The following is a 21,972-nucleotide window of genomic DNA, read 5'->3' as shown; positions in this document are numbered from 1 at the left end:
CCCATGGAAAGCCTCATTCTCCCTGAGGAATGGATTGGGGGTGGGGTGGGGGGCTGACGGGGAGCACGGGAGGATGGAAGAGAACTGGGATTGATATATAAAATAAGATTTTTTCTAATTTAAATAAAAATATAAAAAATAAAATGTGAATTTACCTAGAAAAAAGTAACACTATTATTCAGATCCATTCCAATTGAATTACAAAGTACATAAAACCTTCACTCCTGTTCCACTTTATTCTTGATTTCCTACTCTATGCTACTTTTAATCCACATGACATCTTCATCTATCATATGCACCTCAATACAAATATGTATATATGTATATATATATATTTGCATTCTCTCTCTATATATATATGTATATAATTTCTCAGTGGAGTTACCTTTTAAATAAAATAAAAGGAAAATAGTTACAAAAATATCTTTATAAAAACTTTTACTTATGGAACAGTCATATTTATCTATGTAGTTTTCTTGGCTGTTCTTCTGTTTCTTGAGCTACTGCCAGATACCCCTTCATTTAATTCTAGAAGATTCTCAATTCCTAAATTATTTCTTAAGTTTTTATTACATTTATTTATTCCGGGGAGGTATGCATGGAGGTCAGAGGGCAGCTTGTGGGAGTCCGTTCTTTTCCCTCTACCATGTGGGTCCTAGGGATCAGACTCAGTCATAAAGCCTGGTGGCAAGCATCTTTACCTGCTCCATCATCTTGTGAGCTCCAGAATGATTTTTTCGTTGACCAGGTCTGCCAGTAGCATGCCTCTCATTTTCTGGAGGGTATGTGAATTTCTCCTTCATTTCTAATGATAGCTTTGCTGGGTATAGAATTCTTATTTTGACAGGTGTTTTTCTTTCAGCATATTCTTTTGAATATGACATTCTACTGACTTCTGCTCTCCCTGGCTCCTGATGAGAGACCTGCATTTGGTAATTACTGAGAATTACTTGTCCACAAGGAAGGCCACTTCTCTCTTGGTACTTTTAAGTTTCTCTCTTAGGCTTCAATGTGCGAATATTTTTTTAGTTTATCCTACAGAGTGCTTTTTAAACTTCATATATAAATGTTTTACATAAACCTTGTGGATTTTTTTTATTTGGTTTTTCGAGACAGGGTTTCTCTGTGTAGCTTTGGACCCTATCCTGGCACTCGCTCTGGAGACCAGGCTAGCCTCGAACTCACAGAGATCCACCTGCCTCTACCTTCCGAGTGCTGGGATTAAAGGTGTGTGCCACCAACGCCCAGCCCTTGTGTGTGTGTGTGTGTGTTTTTTTTTTTTTTGAAAAATCTGGTTAATGAACTTTTCAATTTCAGAATGTCCGTTTAGCTATTTGCTGTATGTTTTCTATCTCTTTATTGATATCTTCTATTTTGTTTGACACCATTTTCATGGTTTTTTTTTTTTTTTTTGCTTTTTTTTTGAGACAGGGTTTTTCTGTGTAGCCTTAGCTGTCTGGGAACTTGCTCTATAGACCAGGCTGGCCTTGAACTCACAGAGATCCACCTGCCTCTGCCTCCCGAGTGCTGGGATTAAAAGTGTGCTACCACCACCTGGCTCATTCTTATGTTTTTATTTAGTTCTTAGACATGATTTTTTTTTGGCCAAAACATATTTTCTTTGTGACAAGGTTTCACTAATACAGCCATGTCTGGCCTGGAACTGACTGTGTAGCACAGGATGGCCTTGAACTCACAGAAATCCATCTGCCTCTGCATTCTAGGTACTGGAATTAAAGGCATGCACTACCATGCCCAGCCTCCCCAGATAGTTTTTAAATATTGATACTTTATTATATAAATATTATATAATTAATTGCATACAGCCGAAATAGACATTCTGAAGCTGTGGAGCTTCGTGTAGGATTTTACACTTTGACTACTGAACGTATACCACCAAAAGATGAAAAATTTATGACAGAATTAGAACTAGAAAACAGCCTTTCCTCCCTCAAGTTGCTTCCTGTCATGTATTTGGTCACAATGAGAAAAGTAGTCAATACATTGTGTATTTTTGTCATTTGGTGATTGTTTTGTCCTTATCCTGTCAAGTCTATATGTTTTATTCTTCTGCATAGCCACTCTAGTCCCCGTTCATTTTATCAACTAAGGATTAGAAAGATTTCCTTAAGAACTTGGGACCACTAAGTCTCCCAATCTTTGTAGTCTCTACATACAGGCTATGACATGCCAGGCAGTTGACAGCACTGTCCTTCTGGCTTGCACAAAGCTGAACATAGTGAGACCCAAGGGGCACTTGATTTTTTTGTTTTGTTTTTCTAATCATGTACCCAGCTTTCTAGAGTCCCTGGACATTTTCTAATCTCCATGGACTTCTCATTCTCTAGGTTTCCTTCCTTAAGTTCCCTTTGGTCACCTTGCTATCTCTCCAACTGTTTCCACCCCTCAGGCATCCTCAGTATTAAACAGCAGCCACTGGCTAGTTTGCTAATGTTTCGCGAAGTCTCTTCACTTGGTAGCTGAGTCAGGTCAAACACAGACAAGTTCCCTGAGTTGGGCTTCCCAAAGAACACCATGCAGGTCACATGATGACTGTTCTCTAGGAAAGGACCTTTGAGGAACCCCAGTCCGTCTGTCCTCCAGTGGCTCCCTGTGATGCTTTCACTGTGATTGTGGGATTTATCATTTTTCACATTACCACAGATAACAGTAAAAAGAAACGGTACACAGCAAATTAAAACACCTCAAGGTTTACCGTTTTAATTCAGATTTGAGCATTTTTCTTTCAGTAAACGTTCCCTAGGCTGTTGCAGTTCTTTGGTTAATTCCCAGAGTTCTGAAAGTGCTGCCTTGCTCTGATTGCTCTTCTGGAAAAGTTCCAGAAACTGAGTACTGCACGTTCCGACCATGTCACTGTCCTCTGAATGTGTGGTCAGTTTACATCCAAACCTCGTGCAAAGGCTTCTCTTCACAGTTAGACTCCAGTCCCCATCGAGGTTAGCCAGGTTCTGACCTCCTCATCCTGTCACCTGTTGCTCTTGCCCAGGAAATTCAAAGTTAACAGGGAACTCAGTAAGCAGGTAGAAAGCAAGACAGATAGGACCTCACCCTGCATTTACTGCCTACTGTAGCCATTCATTGTTGAGTGAATCAAAAGCCTGAGTGCACTTTGCAAACAACTAAGCAAGACTCATTCCAGTTCTTAATAACCATAACTTTATGGCTGATGAATCAAAACTTCTCAAATCTGTGTTGTCACTGGTAAAATGAAGTTGAAAATAGGGAGTAAAGGTGCTTGTCCCCATCCTGCCCACCTGAACTTAATCCCCGAGGCCAGCAAGGTGGAAAGAGGATCTGACTCCTAAAGGTTGTGTACACACATGTGTGCTCACACACACACACACACACACACACACAAATACACAAAATTAATTAAATATAACTTAACAATACCTTCTCATAAAAAGCTTTGAGGAATGAACATATTTTGCAATTACTTTCTATGGCTGGTTGTAGTCTGTTTTAACTGTGTCCAGTGTCTATACTTTTCATTCCTAACCTCATATCTTAAGACCTCTGTGACTTTAGAATCCCATTTTATGCATTATCTAAACCCAAGGACTATTTTCCTTCTCTTTATACTGAAGACATTAATCACAGGAAATTCTAAAGAATCTCCATCCTGTTAGTAAGGAAACAGTAAGAAACTGAAAAGAATGTGAACTGTGACAGGCTACAGGAGTCTATGGCAGCTGGGTGGTATGTTGGGCCCTTTGTTTCCAGAGATGTAGGGTCAAAGCCTTGGCCCTCTTGGCCTCACCAGCCTTGCTGTCCCCATCCACCCTCTTGGCCCTGGCAGCCTTAATAGGCTAGGCTCAGGCACCAGTCGCACATGTTCCAAGAATTAGTGAAAAACAGAGAACGATTGACTTAATGTCACATTTCGAAGAGGAGCCTCTCCCATCCCCAATTCCATTTTCTGGGCCCTGGCATGAGGTTTATTTAGGTTTAGGTAGAGGGCAAGAGGTATACATAGGTAAGCAATCCTGGTCAAGGTGTGGTCGTGCCCGTCATTGTCTCAGCTCCAGTCTCTCCTGCGAGGTGGACTGAGAACTTATCAGAATGGTGTGGAATCTCTTCAAAGAGACAAGGTCTCCCTGGATGGCACAAGGCTTCAGCCTTTTCCTTTTCCAGCATGAGACTCCCCAGAGAATCCCAATTCCTTTCGTTCATTGTCTCAACAGTCCGATAGCCAAAGGGAGGGGCCTTGCCACTGGGTTCATTGTCTCAACAGTCTGATACCAAAGGGAGGGGCCTTGTTGCTCTGTTTAAAATATCTTTGCTCCTGCCTAGGATAGCTCCACCTTCAAGGGTATGGAGCTCATTTTTGTGCTATCATTTAGCCTAGCTCTAAACTACTCTCACAGAGTAACAAGACCAAATATGAATTAATATATAAAAAAAGTTCCCACCTTCCCTGGACACTTTCTGCCTCTATGGCGCTACTTGCAGGACTGAAGTCTGCACTGGTGCTCCATCCCATACTGGTGGCCTGGGTAAGTACACTGAGGTGTGGCCCAGTGACTCACTCTGCAACTCACTCTCCAGGAACTGAGCCCAAGTCCACATGCACAAGAATGCCAACACCAGATGTCAAAAGTCAATGTTTTCTTAGGAGAGTAAGCATGTCACCAAATGATTAGCACCTCAAGCAATCTGAATCCATTCTACAGTCGCTCCTTTCCTCTTTTGCTTGTAGTGGGGATTACTTACTAGACACTCGGGGTTTCCATGAGAAAATAACTGACACCACCAGCACCAGCACCAGCACCAGCACCAGCACCAGCACTTTCTATTCCATGATATCTGTAACAGTGACCTTGGAAGCCCAGCAGTTAATAACTTCCTGTCTGAGCAGAGCTTTTGAACCTCACTAGGGTTTTAGGTGGGTGGGTTCCACTCAGGTGTGTTCCTCTGAAAATAGGGAGCAGCTTGCCTTTATGAAAAGGTACCAAACCCAGGAACCAAATGGTAGGGATGAGTGATGGCCATGGAAATGCTTTAAACAGGGACCATAAACCCCACCCACCCTAGCCTTTATCATTTAAAAAAAAAGAGGGCAAAAGTGGCCCTGTCCTCTCCTTGTAGGTGAGTACAAGATGGCTTACTCACTTACTTGTCTCTTACTGGCTATAAACCACTCCTAGTTAAGAGAAAATAGCAAAAGTGCCTGATTGGCTGAAAGCAGCATGGTACTGAAGGGCCCAAGGACACTGGATCCTCTCAACTTGGTTTTCTGAATGTAGGTGAATGTATATGATAATGATGATGATGATGATAAAATTTAATTATGTGCAGGAGAAGAGTTTTAGAGATTGCATAGAATATATTTAGACATTTGCTAGCCTGTTCATTAAATCAGTATGGAGTATTTAGGAGTACACTCAAAGAATACAAGGGCTAATGAGACATAATCCCTGCCTTTTGAAAACTTTTGATGTAGGGAATTTTCGGTTTGGATTGAGAGACTGAAGGATAACCTCTTCTGAGGAGAAAACCGTAAACTAAGATCACATAATTTCAGTTATTCTTACACAGTTCTACAAGAAGCACCCACCCATAAACACACATATCAAATTTCATTCAGGTCAGTGGTGTGCTCCTGTAATCCCAGAACTTTGAGGCAAAAGTGGAATCATGAGTTTGTTGTGGGAGAATCTTTTTGTACACTGTGAAGATGTGTCTCTGCCAAGGCACTTTCTGACTGGTTTAATAAAGAGCCGAATGGCCAATGGCTAGGCAGGAGAGGATAGGTAAGATTTGCAGGAAGTGATAGGAACTCTGGGAAGAAGAGAAGCAAGATTCGCCCACAAGTCATGGAGCAAGTTGAACATACAGTATGGAGGCGAGTTAATGAGCTCCAGGGAGTGGAATGTGGTGGTTTGAAAGAAAATAGCCCCCATGGAGAGTGGCACTATTAGGAGGCATGGCTTTGTTGGAGTAGGTATAGCCTTGTTGGAGTAAGTGTGTCAAGATGGGGGGTGGGCTTTGAGGTCTCCTATGCTCAAGCTATGTCCAGTGACAAAGTCTACTTCCTGGTGCCTGCACATCACCATGTCCCACCATCATTACAATGAACCGAACCTCTGAAATGGGAGCAAGCCACCCCAATTAAATGTTTCCATTTATAAGAGTTGCCATGTTTGTGGTGTCTGTTCACAGCAATAGAAACTCTAACACATGGTAAACTCACTGTGGTTTGGATTTGGAATGCCCTCAAAGGCTCATGTGTTAAAAGCTTGTCCCCAAAGTGGTGCTTTGGGAGGTAGTGGTAACTTTAAGAGGTAAGGCCTAATCCAAAGTCTCAGGTCATCAGGGAAGTGTTCTTGGGGAGGGGGACTATGGGACTCCCGTTTCCTCCACTTTGCCATATTTGAGCCAGGAGACAAAGTGTCCTTCACCACATGCTTACTTCTGTGAGATGCTGTCTCACCACTGGCCCAAAATTAACAAGGCCAAATAACCACAGACTGAACCCTCCCAAACTGTGAGCCAAAACAAACCTTTCCGTCTTGAAAGTCTATTGTCTTAGGCACCTGTTACAGTCTTGAAAAACTAATATGCTCCATTTGGCCTTCCCTTTTGGTGGCTTCAGATTTAGAGCTCCCAAATTTGTCATGAGGGTGGCAAAATCCTGTGCCATTTGATTGGGCTCATGGTAACAGAGGGGAAGGTGGTGCAGTTGTTTTTCTTTCCATTCAAACAAATGAATGCTATACATTTTTATGAGTCTGAATGTGTAATGAAGGTTTTCATAGGTTAAAATCCACACTGCATTTTTCCTTTATCCCTTCCTATCATCATAATATCCAAATTTTAAGACATGTGGCTGAAGAATTATCAAGAGAGCTGATTAGAAGAAGAGGTCTATCTAGCAAGCTAGTGTGAAGGAGAGGCCAGTCTAGACTTCCAGCATGAAGGAGAGGCTGATCTAGCTTGCCAGTATGCAAGGGAGGCCATTCTAGCTTGCCAGTGTGCAGCGATCTGAACATCTCTCCGGATCTTATCCCCTCGTGGGCTGGCAGTATCTTGAGACATCCCCTGTTTACCACCAACTCTGGAACAGTTCTTAGAAAGTTCTGAAGATTATCAATATTGACAGCCAAAATATCACTTATATCTTTTGTAATGTAAACAATCTAAAATGAACTATTGGTCTTTCTTATCAGTTCTTCTGAAAGGAGTTAACTAGAAAATGACTGGTAACAATGCCTCTTATTATTTGCAGGCTCAAGCTCTGCTAAAGTGCTCTTTTTTTAATTTAGAGAATACTTTATTAGCTTTTGTAATCAAACCCACATAGATAAAACCTTACATATTTAATACAGTTCAATGAGCCTGACTGGAATTCCAGTCAGAAAGACTAGGATTTCATATATATATATATATACTGATAATAGCAGTATGTCATGCATCAATAGCAGCAACTGCTAAAGTGTTCTTTATCATCTGCACTCTGGGCTTCTCGGGACTTTTAAATATTAATTCAGCCATGTATCCCGTGCTGAGTTAGAAGGTGAGAAGGAAGTTGTGTAGTTATTTGTTGTGTAGTTATTTGGTCTGCTGTGCTTGCCACAAGAGTCTTATTGTGTTTCATATTGTCTTATTCAGCTGTCACTCAGACCGGGCTTCGTAAATCAATTTATAATAAGACAAAAGCACTGAGAGTCAGTTAGGAATATTTTGTTCTGTGATTATATATTTAAGGCTAAACATTTTATGCTATCAATACATGGTATGCAGTAATATTTGATAATAAGCTTGTAGCTTAATAATGAACTTTTTTGCCTTGGAAAAAAATCATGAAGTTAACTTATAGGAGGGCACCTTTTTCAGCTTCTGAGATTTATCTAAGCCCAAGGGAATAGAACCATGGTATTCTATTTTATCATTTATTTTACTGCCTTGTATTTGTTATATACAGCCTCAATGCTGTACCTGAAGTTATAAATATTGATGCTGCTTTTCAAACAGGATTTCCACTACTCTTTTTTGCTATGGTTTTTATTGCCCCAATATTATGACACATTGGAATATACCTACAACTTTATAAGGAAAATGGCCATCACAACAATCTGAAAAATCGGTACGTGACCATGAAGTATTCTCCAGGAACAATGGTGAGATATACTTACGAGAGACAAAAGGGGTTTTCTTAACTGGGAAGATCAGAAAGCCAGGTCCATTCCTGGAGTAAATCAACAACTGAGGCTCACAGATGGAACTGGCCACACAAGTACGGGGTGTTGGAGACACAGACAGAGAAGTCTGTCCCTGTGAGGGAACTGAGGAGCCTCATGCCCTGTGCATGATTGAGTGAGAGACTGAGAGTGGTAAGAGAAAGAATGAGGCAGAAAGAGAGAGGGGGCTGGAGATCCAGGTGTTATTCTGAAAATTGTGCAAAAGCTTGATCTATTTTTGACAAGGCAAGGATGAATAACATTAGGGTTTTAATTTCTGATTGGCAATGGACCAAGCTAAATGGTAGGAGATGGGTGAGGAGAAGCATGTCATCCACGAATCAGGCTAGGGAGACTGAAGCCCAGCTGAATCGGTGGGAAGAGGAGTGAGAGAAAGGGAAGAGCTCCCAGAACTGCTCAGGAGGATGCTTGCATGGACCCAGCGCGCAGTGGCCAAGCCCCTGAGTTAATGACTCCAAGTCAGGCAGCCTGGTTTCAAGCCTCTACCTTCTTCCCTCCTCCCACCCTCTGTCTCCCAAGTTACTCCTTTTGGTGCAGAGCACCAAACCTAGGGCCTACAGCAGCTAAGCTCAACTTGATCACTGAGCTCTACCCAGCTTCCATGTCGCTCCTTCAGTGTGGCCTCCAATCTAGAAACTTTAGGATCCACTAAAGCACACACCCCGCCTTCTCCAGCCCTCATGCCCTGGGCCCACACTGACACCACCTGATAGTTGCCTGAGTCTGACTCCTCTCTATCAAGTGTGTGCTGCTCTTGTGGCTTCACCTGTATTTGGCTTTGCATGCTTCCGGTGTCCTTTCAGTGCTTATTAGTGCTGAGCGGTGCAAAGAACCAATGGAACTATGTTGTAACTGGAGCTTTAGGGTAAAAGCTCTTGCTCCAGCAGCCCCAACATGCCAGGGCCTGCCCCAGCCTGTCATTTTAAAAGATGAATATAGGTGAAAATGTAGCCACCCTGGGACTAACAAATTCCAGTAACTTCTAGGTCCACTTTCAGCAACTGATGTAAGTCTTAGATTTAGTAGCAGAAACATTGGGACAAGGAGCAAGAGGCATGCAAAATTAAGCTGTGCTGGTTACGATGTGGTTTGGTTGATCATGGTCCCAGCTCTGGTTCTAAGGTAGACACATACAGGCCTTACCGGCGCCATCATTTCAAAAGGGTCAATCCACTTGCTACAAGATGCTAACTTCTGCTCCAGAGTGCAGACTCTGCCCTCAGTCGTCTGAAGGAGTCCCCATCCTGCCGCTTGATGCTTTTACTTTTACCTATTTCTGTGCTTCAGCCTTGAAAGGAGAGTGAGGGAATTAAATCCAGGGCCTCCTGATGCCAGCTTGGTAAGCACACTACTAACTGAGTTACATTCTCAGCCCTTGTTCATTTACTTGTTTCTGAGATGGGGTGTCACCATTTGGCATGGCTGGCTTTGAATTCACCCAAGTGCTAGGATCACAGGTATGTGCCACCGTGCCTGGCAAGTTAAAATGGTCCAATGAAGAGCAAAGGACTTTTAAAGAAGTCACCCCACTTCTATAGGAAAATGATTATGTGTTTTGTTGAAAAGCAAAATGATTGTAGGGATGGCTCTGGAATGTGGCCAACAGTTCAAACACTAGCTAAAATATAGATGATCAAAATAAGGATAATTTTCTAAGAACACAGTGGCTAAAACTATTCTTCCATTGTTCTGTGTAGTGGAACAGATTCCTCAAGAGCTCTTGCAAATAATATGTTCTATTCAGGGCAGCCACTGATGCCAGATTCCACTAATGTGGACTACCTCTTTTGACAGATGGCATCTGATGCAGGGTTGTTGAAATGAGCTCTCATCTCTCATGATAACCCTTCATTCTCAAGCACCTTCTCTACTCAGTTGAAATTATATTTGAAGAGTTACATGGTTCAGGAATACAGTTTAGCTGGCAGTATACATGGAGATCAATCCCAGGATCCCCAGGGCTATTAAACCCCAGGGATTGCTGAAGTAGCTCATACCACTGGCATAGTCTTAAAATACGACATAAACAGATTTTTCTACATACTTCATCATCTCTGATTACTTCTGATGCTTAATATTATGTAAATTCTATGTAAGTAGTTGCTATGCCTGTACTGTTTAGGAAATAGTCACCCTAATTTTATAGGAAAACAGTTATAAATTTTATAGAAAAACAAAACGTTTTTGGGATTTGTCTATGGTGGGATTCAGTTCATGGCAGTAGAAACATGGAAAATGCTGAGTGTCTACATTGTGGGGTTCTTGTCTCGTCTTTTTTTGCTTGTAGGCTCTATCAGATGTAGTAAGAATTCTGATATGATTTACTTTGAATTTGATGTCAAAATACTGGAGCTAATACAACTTTCATCCATGCCTCCACGAGCATGTTAACAAGGCCTAAAGAAGAAGTAGAAATGAGGTAGACTTGTGACAAGACAATGAAGGGCTGCTTTGTTGTTTGGAATTGGTTTGGAGCTTTAGGAAGGCTGGAGAAATGGGCCAACCTAAGTGAAAAGAGTCATCCAGTGTGTCTGCTTTCTCCTTACTATTAGAAGTTTAAGTAATGACCCAGCCTCACAGACTATCTATCTAACCAATATTTCCAATAAGCTCTACACTTTCCCATCACACAGAGACTAAACAAAAAATAATACAGCTAGTTCTCCCAGGACTTGGCCATTATCCCAAATTTCTCAGGGTTTCCTAAAGATGCCATTGCCACAGACAACAGGATGCAGTCTAGAAAGCATGACGTCCACATTCCCACAAGGTGGAGTGGATAGTTTTTTGTTATTCAATTGATTATGGAAGTTTATCATCATTTAGGAAGGTTGGTTACAAGTTGTTATTGGTTATGGTCAGGAAAAAAGCTGAACAAAGGATATTAGATTCAGGGATCTCTTTATGACAGGAAAAGCAGGGGATATACTATAGAAATGATGGGGTAAATGGGCAGGGTTTGAGACTACTTTTGAACAACCTCTAGTCCCAAGTATTTTACATTGATATCGATTTTTGTATTTTGATACAAATTGAAGGTCATTTTTGTTATACAGTTCTATATGTTTCTACTCTTTTTTAAGGTATTGTACTTATGCAGCTTACTTAAAAATGTAATGTAAAATTCTTGAAAACTATTTAGGATAATAAAGAAAGACAGGTTAGTAGTTAGTCATCTATAACAATAAAACTTATAGTCATGTTTGGTATGTTTTTAAGGTCAAACAGATATATATATATATTATATATATATATATATATATATATTTTACAGATATATATCTGTTAAATAGATAGCTAGTCTTCAAACACTTCAAAGAGCTACAAATATGACATTTAAACTATTTTAATAACATAAGGCTTTTCTTGGCAATGATATAATCTGCTCCTGGCAGCACCAATTTACTTCATAAAAGGACAATGGGAATTGAATAACCTCCACGTGGAGTTTTCTTTCAATGTGTCAAAGCTAGCCATTTGGTCAAGAAACTGCTCTATGCCTCAACTGCTGACAGTATGCTATCCAAATAGGACAAGGAGGACACAAAAGAAGGCAACTGCTAAACTTTACTGAGACAAAGATAGTCCTTCAAAATTCCTGCTTCACAAGAAAGTCTGTCATATGTTCTAGAACTGTAGGCCAAAGATGGATGCCCCAATGTTGCAGAGGAACCATGGATGACTGTCCCAGGCAGCCAGCTGTTTCTGTAATGTCTTAGTTTTGGAAATTTCTTGCTCTGTACTACCTATTTTTATCAAGAAATATTATATCCTTCTTGGGTCTCTGATGAGGATTAAAAACTAGATAAGTTATAGTTACAGTTTTCCTTGTTAGCAAATTCAGAAAGGAAACTCACAAAGGGGTATAAAATATATAAGGTTGAGAGACATAAAAGCTTAAATTGTTTATTTGAAAATGTTTTAAGATCTAAAAAGATAGTTTTGGATTGGTAATATAATTACCAATACAAATTAGGATAAAAAGTAAATTAGGTACAAAATTTCTGACTCACCAAGATAGGATAGGTAATAAAATATTTTCATTGAATATAGGTAGACTGTAATTCTTACCTGATAAATGTAATTCTTACCTGATAATTGTTCTTATTTATATAGTTTTACTAAGCTAGACTTAAATCTTTTCCTTTTTATTTAGACAAAAGTGGGGAAATGTTGTGGGATATTTGTACATTATATTAAGATAAATTGCTGTGATTTATTTAATAAAGAGCTGAACAGCCAATAGTTAGGCAGCAAGTACATGTGGGACTTTGGGCAAAGAAAGAACTAGAAGATGAATCTAGGCACCTGAGAGATGCCAGCAAGACGTGGAAGAAGCAGGGTGGGTGGTATATGACAAAATGTAGATTAGTAGAAATGGATTAATTTATGTTACAAGAGCTAGTTAAAAGCAAGCCTAAGCTAAAGCCAAGTTTTCATAATTAATAAGAAGTCTCCATGTCATTTTTTGGGAGCTGGCTGGTGAAATAGAAGAAGAATCTTCACAGTGTACATGGATTTTTTTTCCTTCCAAAGCCTCATGTGTCTAGAGCATCTAGACATAGATTTTATGTAGATAGTTGCTTCTGGAATTGTCTTTTTCTTTTATGTCCACTTTTAGAATTGCTGGTAAATATAGTCCTTAATATAACCATAGTAGCACATGAAGAATGACAGCGTCTTAGTGTGCCTTTTGTTAGTGTACCAGAATTTCCAGGTCTGGGGAAACCTATAACAAGCTGAAGTTGGTTTGGAAAATGGTTCTGGAGACTGAAAAGCACCTGGTGTGGACTTTTATGTTACATCATCCCATGGCAGGAGAACATGGAGAAGAGAAGGCAAGGGAGAGCAGCTCATGGCTATAGCAAGGCCACTGTCATGATTCATAACACAGTTATCGGATAGTAGCATCAATTCATGCCCAAGGACAGCGCCCTCATGACCTACTCACCTCTTATCAGGCCTAATTTCCCAATACTGTTGATGAGGCTTCCAACAGGAGGATTTGAGGGCACACGGATATTCAAGCTACAGCTGACAATGACTGAAGATCTACAAGTAGAAGCAGCTGTGGATGATTCTGAAGTGTGCGTCCTTTCACAGAAAAGCACTGGAGAATAGAGAAACATGCTTGGCATGCCTTATACAACAGGATAGGCTGCAGGGGTGCAGGTGGGGAATACTCTTTATGACCCATGACAAGTTCAGTACATGGTGGTGTGTTTGAGCAGCCACACTGAAAAGCCCTGGGGATTAGCATTACGGCAGAAGGAGTGACAGATAATAGCACTTATACTTTAAATCTTGGTCTCCAGAGCCCCAAGTTGTGAAAACCCTTCGATTTGAAGGGGAGCTAAAATTCATAATTCCATGCAGGGGGAGCTGTTGTCCATAGCTCTCTCGGAAGCTAATGGCCCCCTGTTGTAGTCATAATGTAACTATGGTAGTAGTGGCCAAACCAAAAGAGAAAAACAGCAAACAGAATAACTTTTTATGAATATACTTCCTTTCAAATACCCCACCCCCATAAAAAACAAAGTTGTCAACTTAGTCGGAGCTGTGTTCCTTCCAGTATAAGCCTTCTTCTGGGCTGTCAAACTCCTAATATTGGTGGGTGGCAAGATGACGTCATTGCTGCTCAGCAGCTTGTAGTAATTTCCACTCCCAGCTTTGCACAGAGGTTGAGATAATGGCTGGAAATGGGATTTAGGGTTTCAGATGAAAGTCACACTTTTCTTTTCCATTGCAATCACAACATTCTTCTCTTGAGTGGGATAACAATTGTGCTGTCACCAACATTATGTCATGCTATCTCCCTTGAAATAGCATTGTGTAAGCATGCGAGCACAGCTGTGAAAATAAAACATATTTGCTGGCAGCGTGGTTAAATCCTGCAGGCACATACTAATTGGTTTGCCTTTTTAAGAGTAATATCAAAGATGTAATGTGAGAGGGTTGCTGCTTCAAATGAGCCAGGAGAAAGTTCAGGAACTCTGGGGCTACTAGAAGATCAGGCCTGGGCTCTTGTCATGATTCCTCTGCCTGCCTGAGCTCCCATTGTAAGTCTCAGTAGGAACACCCTGGACAGCCAGTGAAAGCCTCCATTGCTACGCTAACCTACACTTGGTCCCTGGGATCTGGCGGACCTTGGGGGACAGGTGTATTGTCAGTTGATAGCCAAGAGAGGGACCGTGGCGTGTTTCATAGTCTGAAGGCAACATTTATTGTAGCTATTGTCAGGATCTGAAAACTTTGAGTATCTTTGCAATAGCCCAGAGCTCATCAAATAAATATAATAAAGACACAATCAATTAATTACTGTTATGTACCAGGGTGTGGAGGTTTGAATGAGAAGTGTCTCTTATAGGCTCATATATTGAACACTTGGTCCCAGGTTGGTGGCACTGTTTGTGGAGATTACGGACTGAACATTTCGGGGAGCCTTGCTAGAGGAAGTACATCCCTGGGGGTGGGCTTTGAGAGTGTTTAGCCTCACCCTACTTCAGTTTTATTTCTGTTCCCTAATGTGCTGACAAAATGTGATCGGTCAGCTTCCTGCTCCAGCCACCTACTGTCATGCTCTCCCCTGCCATTATGGACTTTCCCTCTGGAGCTGTAAGCCAAATTAAAGTCTTTTGTCTATAAGTTGACCTTGGTCATGACATTTTATCACACCAACAGAAAAGTAACCGAAACCAAAAATGTACCCTCATGTTAGAAATACGATCCGATGTTCCAGCAGTGGATAGGAAGGGATTAGAGGTGCCTCAAAGTAAGTTGAAGAAACGTTGCCTCCTTTATCCTACAAAAAACTGTCAGAAATGCCTACTTGGAAGTTACTTCATCCATGATTTCTCTACAAACTGTGTCTCTGAGAACCCCCAGATACTCACCTCCAGAGTCATGGGCAGAAGGTTTGAACAGTGATGGCTACAGGATATTTTCCTTCACAGACAGTTCAGTAGCTGGGGCTCTACTAGTTTCCGTTCTTATTCATCCATTTTATTATCTTGTGTCTTATCAAGAAAGCAGCCGGGGATTTGCTCAGTTGGTGGAGTGCTGGGCCTGCATGCAGGAAGCCCTGGGTTGAAGCCCCAGCATTGAATACATTGGGTGTGATGGTACACACCTGTAGTCCCAGAATTTAAGGATTTGAAGGTGAAGGACATCCTCAGTTACGTAGCTTGAGACCAGCCTCGGATACATGAAATGGAAGAGGAGAAAGAGAAAGGCGGAGGATGTGTTGGTGTTCCTGGCAGCGGCAGTAAAAGGTACTTCCATCACACTGTGTATCGATCGGCATAAGCCATGGTATCGCCAATCTTAGGGTTTCTATTGCTGTGTAAAAAAACACCATGACCAAAAAGCAAGTTGGGGAGGGAAGGGTTTATTTGGTTTACATTTCCATTATTGTTGTTCATTGTTGAAGGAAGTCAGAACAGGAACTCAAACAGGGCAGGATCCTGGAGGCAGGAGCTGATGCAGAAGCCATGGAAGGGTGTTACTTACTGGTTTGCTTCCCATGGCTTGTTCAATCCACCTTCTTGTAGAACCCAAGACCAGAAGCCCAGGGATGGCACCACCCACCATGGGCTGGGCCCTCCCCCACTGATCACTAAATGAGAACGTGCCTTACAGCTGGATCTCATGGAGGCATTTCCTCAACTGAGCCTCCTTCCTCGGATGGCCCTAGCTTGTGTCAACTTGACACGCAAAACCAGCTAGTACAGGTGGTTTGAAAGAAAGGCTCTTGAAGGGAGCGGCACTATTAGGAGGTGTGGTTTTGTTGGAGTAGGTGTGGTCTTGTTGGAGGAAGTGTGTAGGTGGATTTTTCTTTGGGCCCCCAGCTCACAAAAAAAAAAAAAAAAATGACATGGAGAGTTATTAATTATGAAAGCTTGGTCTTAGCGTAGACTTGTTTCTAACTAGCTCATAACTTGAATCAATCTTTTTCAATTAACCTATGTGCTGTCATGTGGCTTGTGACTTTCACATCTCCTCCTGCTTCCTCTGTGTCCAGCTGTTCACCCCCTCCTCTTTCTTCTTCCCAGAGCTCTCTCTGTGCAGAAGTCTCAGCTATACCTCCTGCCTAGTTATTGGCTGTTTAGCTTTGTATTAAACCAATCACAGTGATATATCTTTACAAAGAGTAATTAAATATCTCACAATAAGAAGTGTGTCACTGTGGGGATGGACGCTGAGATCTTCTGCTCGAGATGTAATCAGTGTGGTAAACATGTCGCCTGTGGATCAAGCTGTAGAACCCTCAGCTCCTTCTCCAGCATCTTGTCTGCCTCCATGCCACCACCATGCTTCCCACCACGATGATAATAGACTAAACCTCTGAAACTGTAAGCTGCCACCTCAATTTAATATTTTCCTTTATAAGAGTTGCCACGGTCATGGTGTCTCTTCACAGCAATAGAAACCCTAACTGAGACACCAATCATTCACTCTGGGGAATCCATGTCTCCAAAATGGCAGCATATTCTGAGGTCTGTATCACCAGGGGGAAATGGTGGTTTTCTTTGATAAGGTCTTCATCATAAAGTATCACAATCTAGTGAGTGTAAACATCAGGAGAATACTTTTTGTCAGATTTGTGGATACTGGAAGCTCAGACTGGTTCTTCTTGAAGCCCTTCTCCTGGGCTTGCAGAAGGTATGTCCTCTTGTGTGATCTCACTGTGTGTGTGTCTGTGCCTTATATCTCCTTTGTATAAGGACTATAAATGGTCTCACTGTAGTTTAATCACCTCTTTCATGGTCCTGTCTTCAAACAGTCACATTCTGAGGTCCCTGGGTTTAGGATTGCAGTTCTGTATCGGCAGCATGTACAATATCCCAAGGCTCTGAGCCCAGACCCACTCAGCCTGCCTAGGTAGAATTACAGTGGTGTAACTAGGAAGGATCACTCAAGACTCTTGGTGACAGTCCCATGTGGATCTAGCTTCAGAGCCCTAAGGTAAAATTCTATTACTAACCCTCTTTGCATTTAAAAACCAGTTCTTAGTGTCTTACATGAGGGACAAGCTCAGAACAGTAGAAAGATTTTTCTTCCCTAGGAAAAGAGTGGATTTCTTCCTTCCCTTCTGCCAACAGAAGTTTCCAGAGTGTAGGGCATCAAAAAAAATCTATTTGAGGGCCTCATTAGCATGCCTATTTTGCAGACAAAAAGTCTGCCAGCAAGTCTTTGGCAGAGCTAGACTGTAAGTCAGAAATTCCATTTATGAACCCCAGTGACATAGAATTGAGTGACCACCTCTGCCGACATTCAGCTCTCTCTGTTGAGGTCCCCAGAAGTTTCCTGGCTCTATTCATCGACCCACCTGCCTCTAGCTGTCATGGCATTCTTCCTGCTAAGGTGTAGCCAGTGTGTGTCAGGGTTTGGCTGGACAACAGGAATCATGCCACTGTGTTTATAAAAAGCACAGAGGCTTTTTAATCTAGTAGAAAAGTCTTCATTACATCATTGAGGTGCGTCCACCATTACATATACTTGATGTATTTTATATTATGTCTGACTTTCATGGGTGAAGCTATGGAATCTTCTATGTTTAGTTAAACACCAAGCAAGAAGGCCCAACTGAGTAAATACCAGACACTCAAGACCTAGAATGTTGGCTCAAAGGCACACGATTTCACAGCTCTTCAGTTATATGTAAATCTGAAGAACTAAGGCTTTGAAGTAGTTGTACTAGCTCAAGGCAATCAATCAGTTCTTACAGGGTCTGTCGGGATTAATACTGACTGTCAATTTGGCAGGTTCTAAACTCACCTAGAAAACAAGCTTGTGGGCATGCCTGTGAGGGATTGTTTAGACGATGCTCATTGGAATGGAAGACCCACCATAACTAGGCTGCACTTTTTCATAGGACCCCAGAGTGAATAGAAAGGAGGTGAGATGAGCAGTGACGACCATGGTCCCCTGCTTCCTAACGGTGGATGCAATATGACCAGCTGTCCCTGCTCTGCTGGACAGCACCCTGGAACCTGAGCCAAAGCAAACCCCTTCTTTCTTAAGTTGCATTTATCAGGGTGTTTTATCACAACATAAGGGGAAAGAACGCAGTCCATTTGGTGTTTATACAATAGATTTTTAAAAGGAAGGTAAAGGGGCATATTACTAAAATCTCAGGACTAGGAAAGCAGAGGCAAGAGGATTGCTGCAAGTCTGAGGTCAGTTTGAGCTATGTAACTAGTTCCAAGCCAGCTAGGGCTACATAGCAAGACAACAAAAACTCAGAAGGTAAAGGAGAAGCTAATGACATACTCAGAAGAGATTAATTATGAACCCCAGTTCTTTGTGTGTGGTTGTGTGTGTATGAAAGAGAGAAAGAGAGAGAGGGGGGGGAGAGAGAACACACATGCACATGTGGAGGCCAGAAGTCAATGTCAGGCATCTTCCTGGTTGCTTCTTCTTCTCATTCCTCTGCCCCCACAGGATCTCACTGAACCTGGAACTCACTGGTTACTCAGACTGGTAGACCAGCAAGCCCCAGGAATCTGCCTCTCTGTCACTGGGATTATAGATGTTACCATGGTACCCAGATTTCATATTGGTGGTAGGATTTCAAATTCAGGCCCTGGTGCTTGCATGATGTAGCTAGAAGCCTGTGAGTGCCAAGGAGAGGAATGTGGTGATTTGAATGAGAATGGCCCCCATATGCTCATAGATTTGAATGCTTCATCACCAGGGAGTGAAAATGTTTGAAGGAATTAGAAGGTATGGCCTTGCTGGAGAAAGGATGGCCTTGTTGGAGAAAGCTTGTCACTGGGGGTAGGCTTTGAGGTTTCAAAAGCCCATGCCAGGCCCAGTGTCTCTCTGTCTATGGATCAGAGCTCTCAGCTACTACATGACAAAGACAGCACATTAACCAACTGAGAAATTTTTCTGAATGAGCTCTTGTTTCCATGGAAATATAATTACTAATAATTAGAGGGAGAAGAGAACATGTTTTGTATAGGATTTTAAAATTTTGCATTTCTTTCAGTTTTCCCTAACAGTTTTTTTGTCATTGCCAGACATTTTGGCTCAAACACAGGAAGACTCCACATGTTCCTTCAGTGAAACAGGTACAGTGAACGTGTCTGTCTGTCTGTCTGTCTGTCTGCCTGCCTGTCTGTCTGTCTATCTATCTATCATCTATCTATCTGATGATATAGATAGGACTTCTTTGGAAATTAAGAGATATAAACTGCTACTTTATTAGACATTTGAACGCACAGTCCTGTGATTTTTTTTTTGTTTTTCTAAAAGGTTTTGTTTTTCAAAGGTATATGCCAAGTTAGTCCAAATTGGTAGAGTAAGTGACACAACATTTCTAAATGCATATTTATAAAATAAAATATGACAGAACTGAGACATCCATTATTGCAGAAGGAGACTATTGACTTTTGCTTGAATTGATTGATTGACTGATTTTTTTGAGACAGGGTTCTCTGTGTAGATTTGGCTGTCCTGGAACTTGCTCTGTAGAACAGGCTGGTCTTAAATTCACAGAGATCCACCTGCCTCAGCCTCTCCAGTAATAGGATTTAAGGCATGTACCTCCACTGCCTCGTGTGAACTAATTTATTTTAAAGATTTATTTTTCTTGTTATTTTATGTTTATGTGTGCGTGTTTATGCCACATGTGTGTGGGTATCCAAGGAAGCCAGCACAGGGCATTGGACCTTCTGCAGCTGTAATTACAGGTGGCTGTGAGCTCCCTGATAATAGACTCTGTAAACTGAACTCAGGGCCTATGCAAGAGTAGCAGGTGCTCTTAATCTCTGAGCCGTCTCTTCTAGAGCTGAATTTCCCAATTTAATTTGAAAAAATCCACAAGCATATTTTCTTTAATTGTGTGGTCAGTGTTTAATTTGCAATCCACAATGGATTAAAGTACAATAAAGGAAATTGAAAGTTCTAATTTTTTTTCAATTCAGAATATGCTATCTGAAACAACAACAAAGGAAAAACAAACCAGACAAATAACAGAACGCCGTGTCATCACTGTTCCAGAGACAATGGTGCCCTCATTGAGCACAGATGATCAGGGACATAACTTACCCACCAAACTTAAATATGTAGCCTAAGAAATATAAAATTAGGAAAAAAAAACATCAATCTTCACAGAAAGATGAAGTGTAAGTCATCAGATCATCAGTAGTGAAGCCCCTTCCAAGGCTGTGGAGCAGCCTTCTGGGAAGGAAAGGGGTAAAACTACAGGCTCCATGGAGTCTAGACTGCGTTGTGGAGAAAAGAGTGGTTCATGAAAGGAACCTGGTGTCCTGAGCTAAGGTCCCTCAAAACATTTATGCTGAAGCCAACAAACTGGTCTAAGGTAGCGAGAAACCTCAGTGGGTTTCTCATGACTGGGGTGACATTTTTCACCCCAGTCACAAAAGAAGTTCTAGGAAGCTGTCCTGCCCCTGCTGTCACATAAGGATGCAGGGAGAAGGTGATATCTGAGTCGGCCATCCCCAGACACTGATGTTTTGATTTGAGACTCTCAGCTTTCAGAACTGTGAGCAATACATTTCTGTTTATAAGCCACTTGGTGTGTGACATTTTGTCGCAGCAACCTCCATAAATTAAGACACTCAGAAAGTTATAAACAGTTTAAGTGTATGAACTGCTAGGATCCCCTATTATAGGGTCAGGGTGGTGTACAGAGACCCATGCTTATAATTAGTGAAAATAACAGTCACAGGGATGGTAATTGCCTAGTAAAATTGGGCTGGAGACTTTGGAGCAGTAATGGGAGCTAGTAATGGGAACAGCATCCCTGGATGGTGACAGTGATGGATCATCTTGGCCATCAACTTGACAAACCTGAGAAGAGGGAACCTTAGCTGAGGAATTGCCTCTGTCACACTGACCTATGGGCATGTCTGCTGGACATTTTCTTGATTGCTAACTGATGTAGGAAGGCATAGCCAACTGGGAGGTGCCATCCCTAGGCAGGTGGTCCTGGGCTGTATAAGAAAGCAGGCTGAAGGCTGGGTGATAGTGGTGCACACCTTCAATCCCAGCACTCAAGAGGCAGAGGCAGGGAGATCTCTGTGAGTTCAGGGCCAGCAGGGTCTACATAGTGAGTTCCAGCACAGAAATCCTGCCTTGAAGAACAAGCAAAACAAAACAAAAGACAGGCTGAGCAAGCCAGGGGAAGCAAGGCAGTAAACAGCTCTCCTCCTTTATCTCTGCTTCAGTTCCTGCCTCCAGGTTCCTGACTTGAATTCTGCCATAGCTTCCTTTGATAGTAGATGGACTGTAACCTGTGAACCAAAGGAACCCTTTCCTCCCTCTAGTTTGTTCCGTGATTTATAACAGTAACAGAGCAGCAAACTAGAGCAGTGGCCTAAAAAAAAAAAAAAAAACATCAGTCTGTACCAAAACAGTAGCATCTATGTAGGAGGCTGGGCTGAGGAGCGTCATGGCCACAAGCCTGGTGGCAGACAGAGGGGCTTCACTGTAGCCACTGGAGAGTCACAGAGTTCTCTCATCAACATAGCTATGACTTGGATGCCCTCTGTTCTATCTACTAAGACTGATCACTCACTAGGTTAGCATCAATCAGAAAAAAAAAAAAAAAAAAAAAAAAAAAAAAAAAAAAAAAAAAGCTATGCTATCCATAAAAATGTCCTCTATCATGAAATCTGAGGTGGGGTTCAGAAAAATAGATTTTTGGATTTTTTTTTGGTAAGTCAATATATTTCAAATGACATTTTAAATCTCAATAACATTCACAGAATAGCTCCCCTTG

At 41.7% G+C, this 21,972-nt stretch overlaps 1 protein-coding gene across 1 annotated transcript in view; it reads left to right on the top strand.

Moving 5' to 3' along the window:
• Positions 1-15,434, top strand: part of Bloc1s5 (biogenesis of lysosomal organelles complex 1 subunit 5) — a 102,266-nt gene extending 86,832 nt beyond the window's left edge. Inside the window, exon 6 of the mRNA XM_027410388.2 lies at positions 15,248-15,434. Within this exon, the coding sequence (XP_027266189.1) occupies positions 15,248-15,312 (65 nt within the window). The 3' untranslated portion in view covers positions 15,313-15,434. The remainder of the gene's footprint in view (positions 1-15,247) is intronic.
• The last annotated feature ends 6,538 nt before the right edge of the window (positions 15,435-21,972 follow it).

This window comes from Cricetulus griseus, chromosome 3 (genome assembly GCF_003668045.3).
Source record: "Cricetulus griseus strain 17A/GY chromosome 3, alternate assembly CriGri-PICRH-1.0, whole genome shotgun sequence".
In the NCBI taxonomy this organism is placed as follows: Eukaryota; Metazoa; Chordata; class Mammalia; order Rodentia; family Cricetidae; genus Cricetulus; species Cricetulus griseus.
This window is presented reverse-complemented; position numbering and strand designations above follow the sequence as displayed.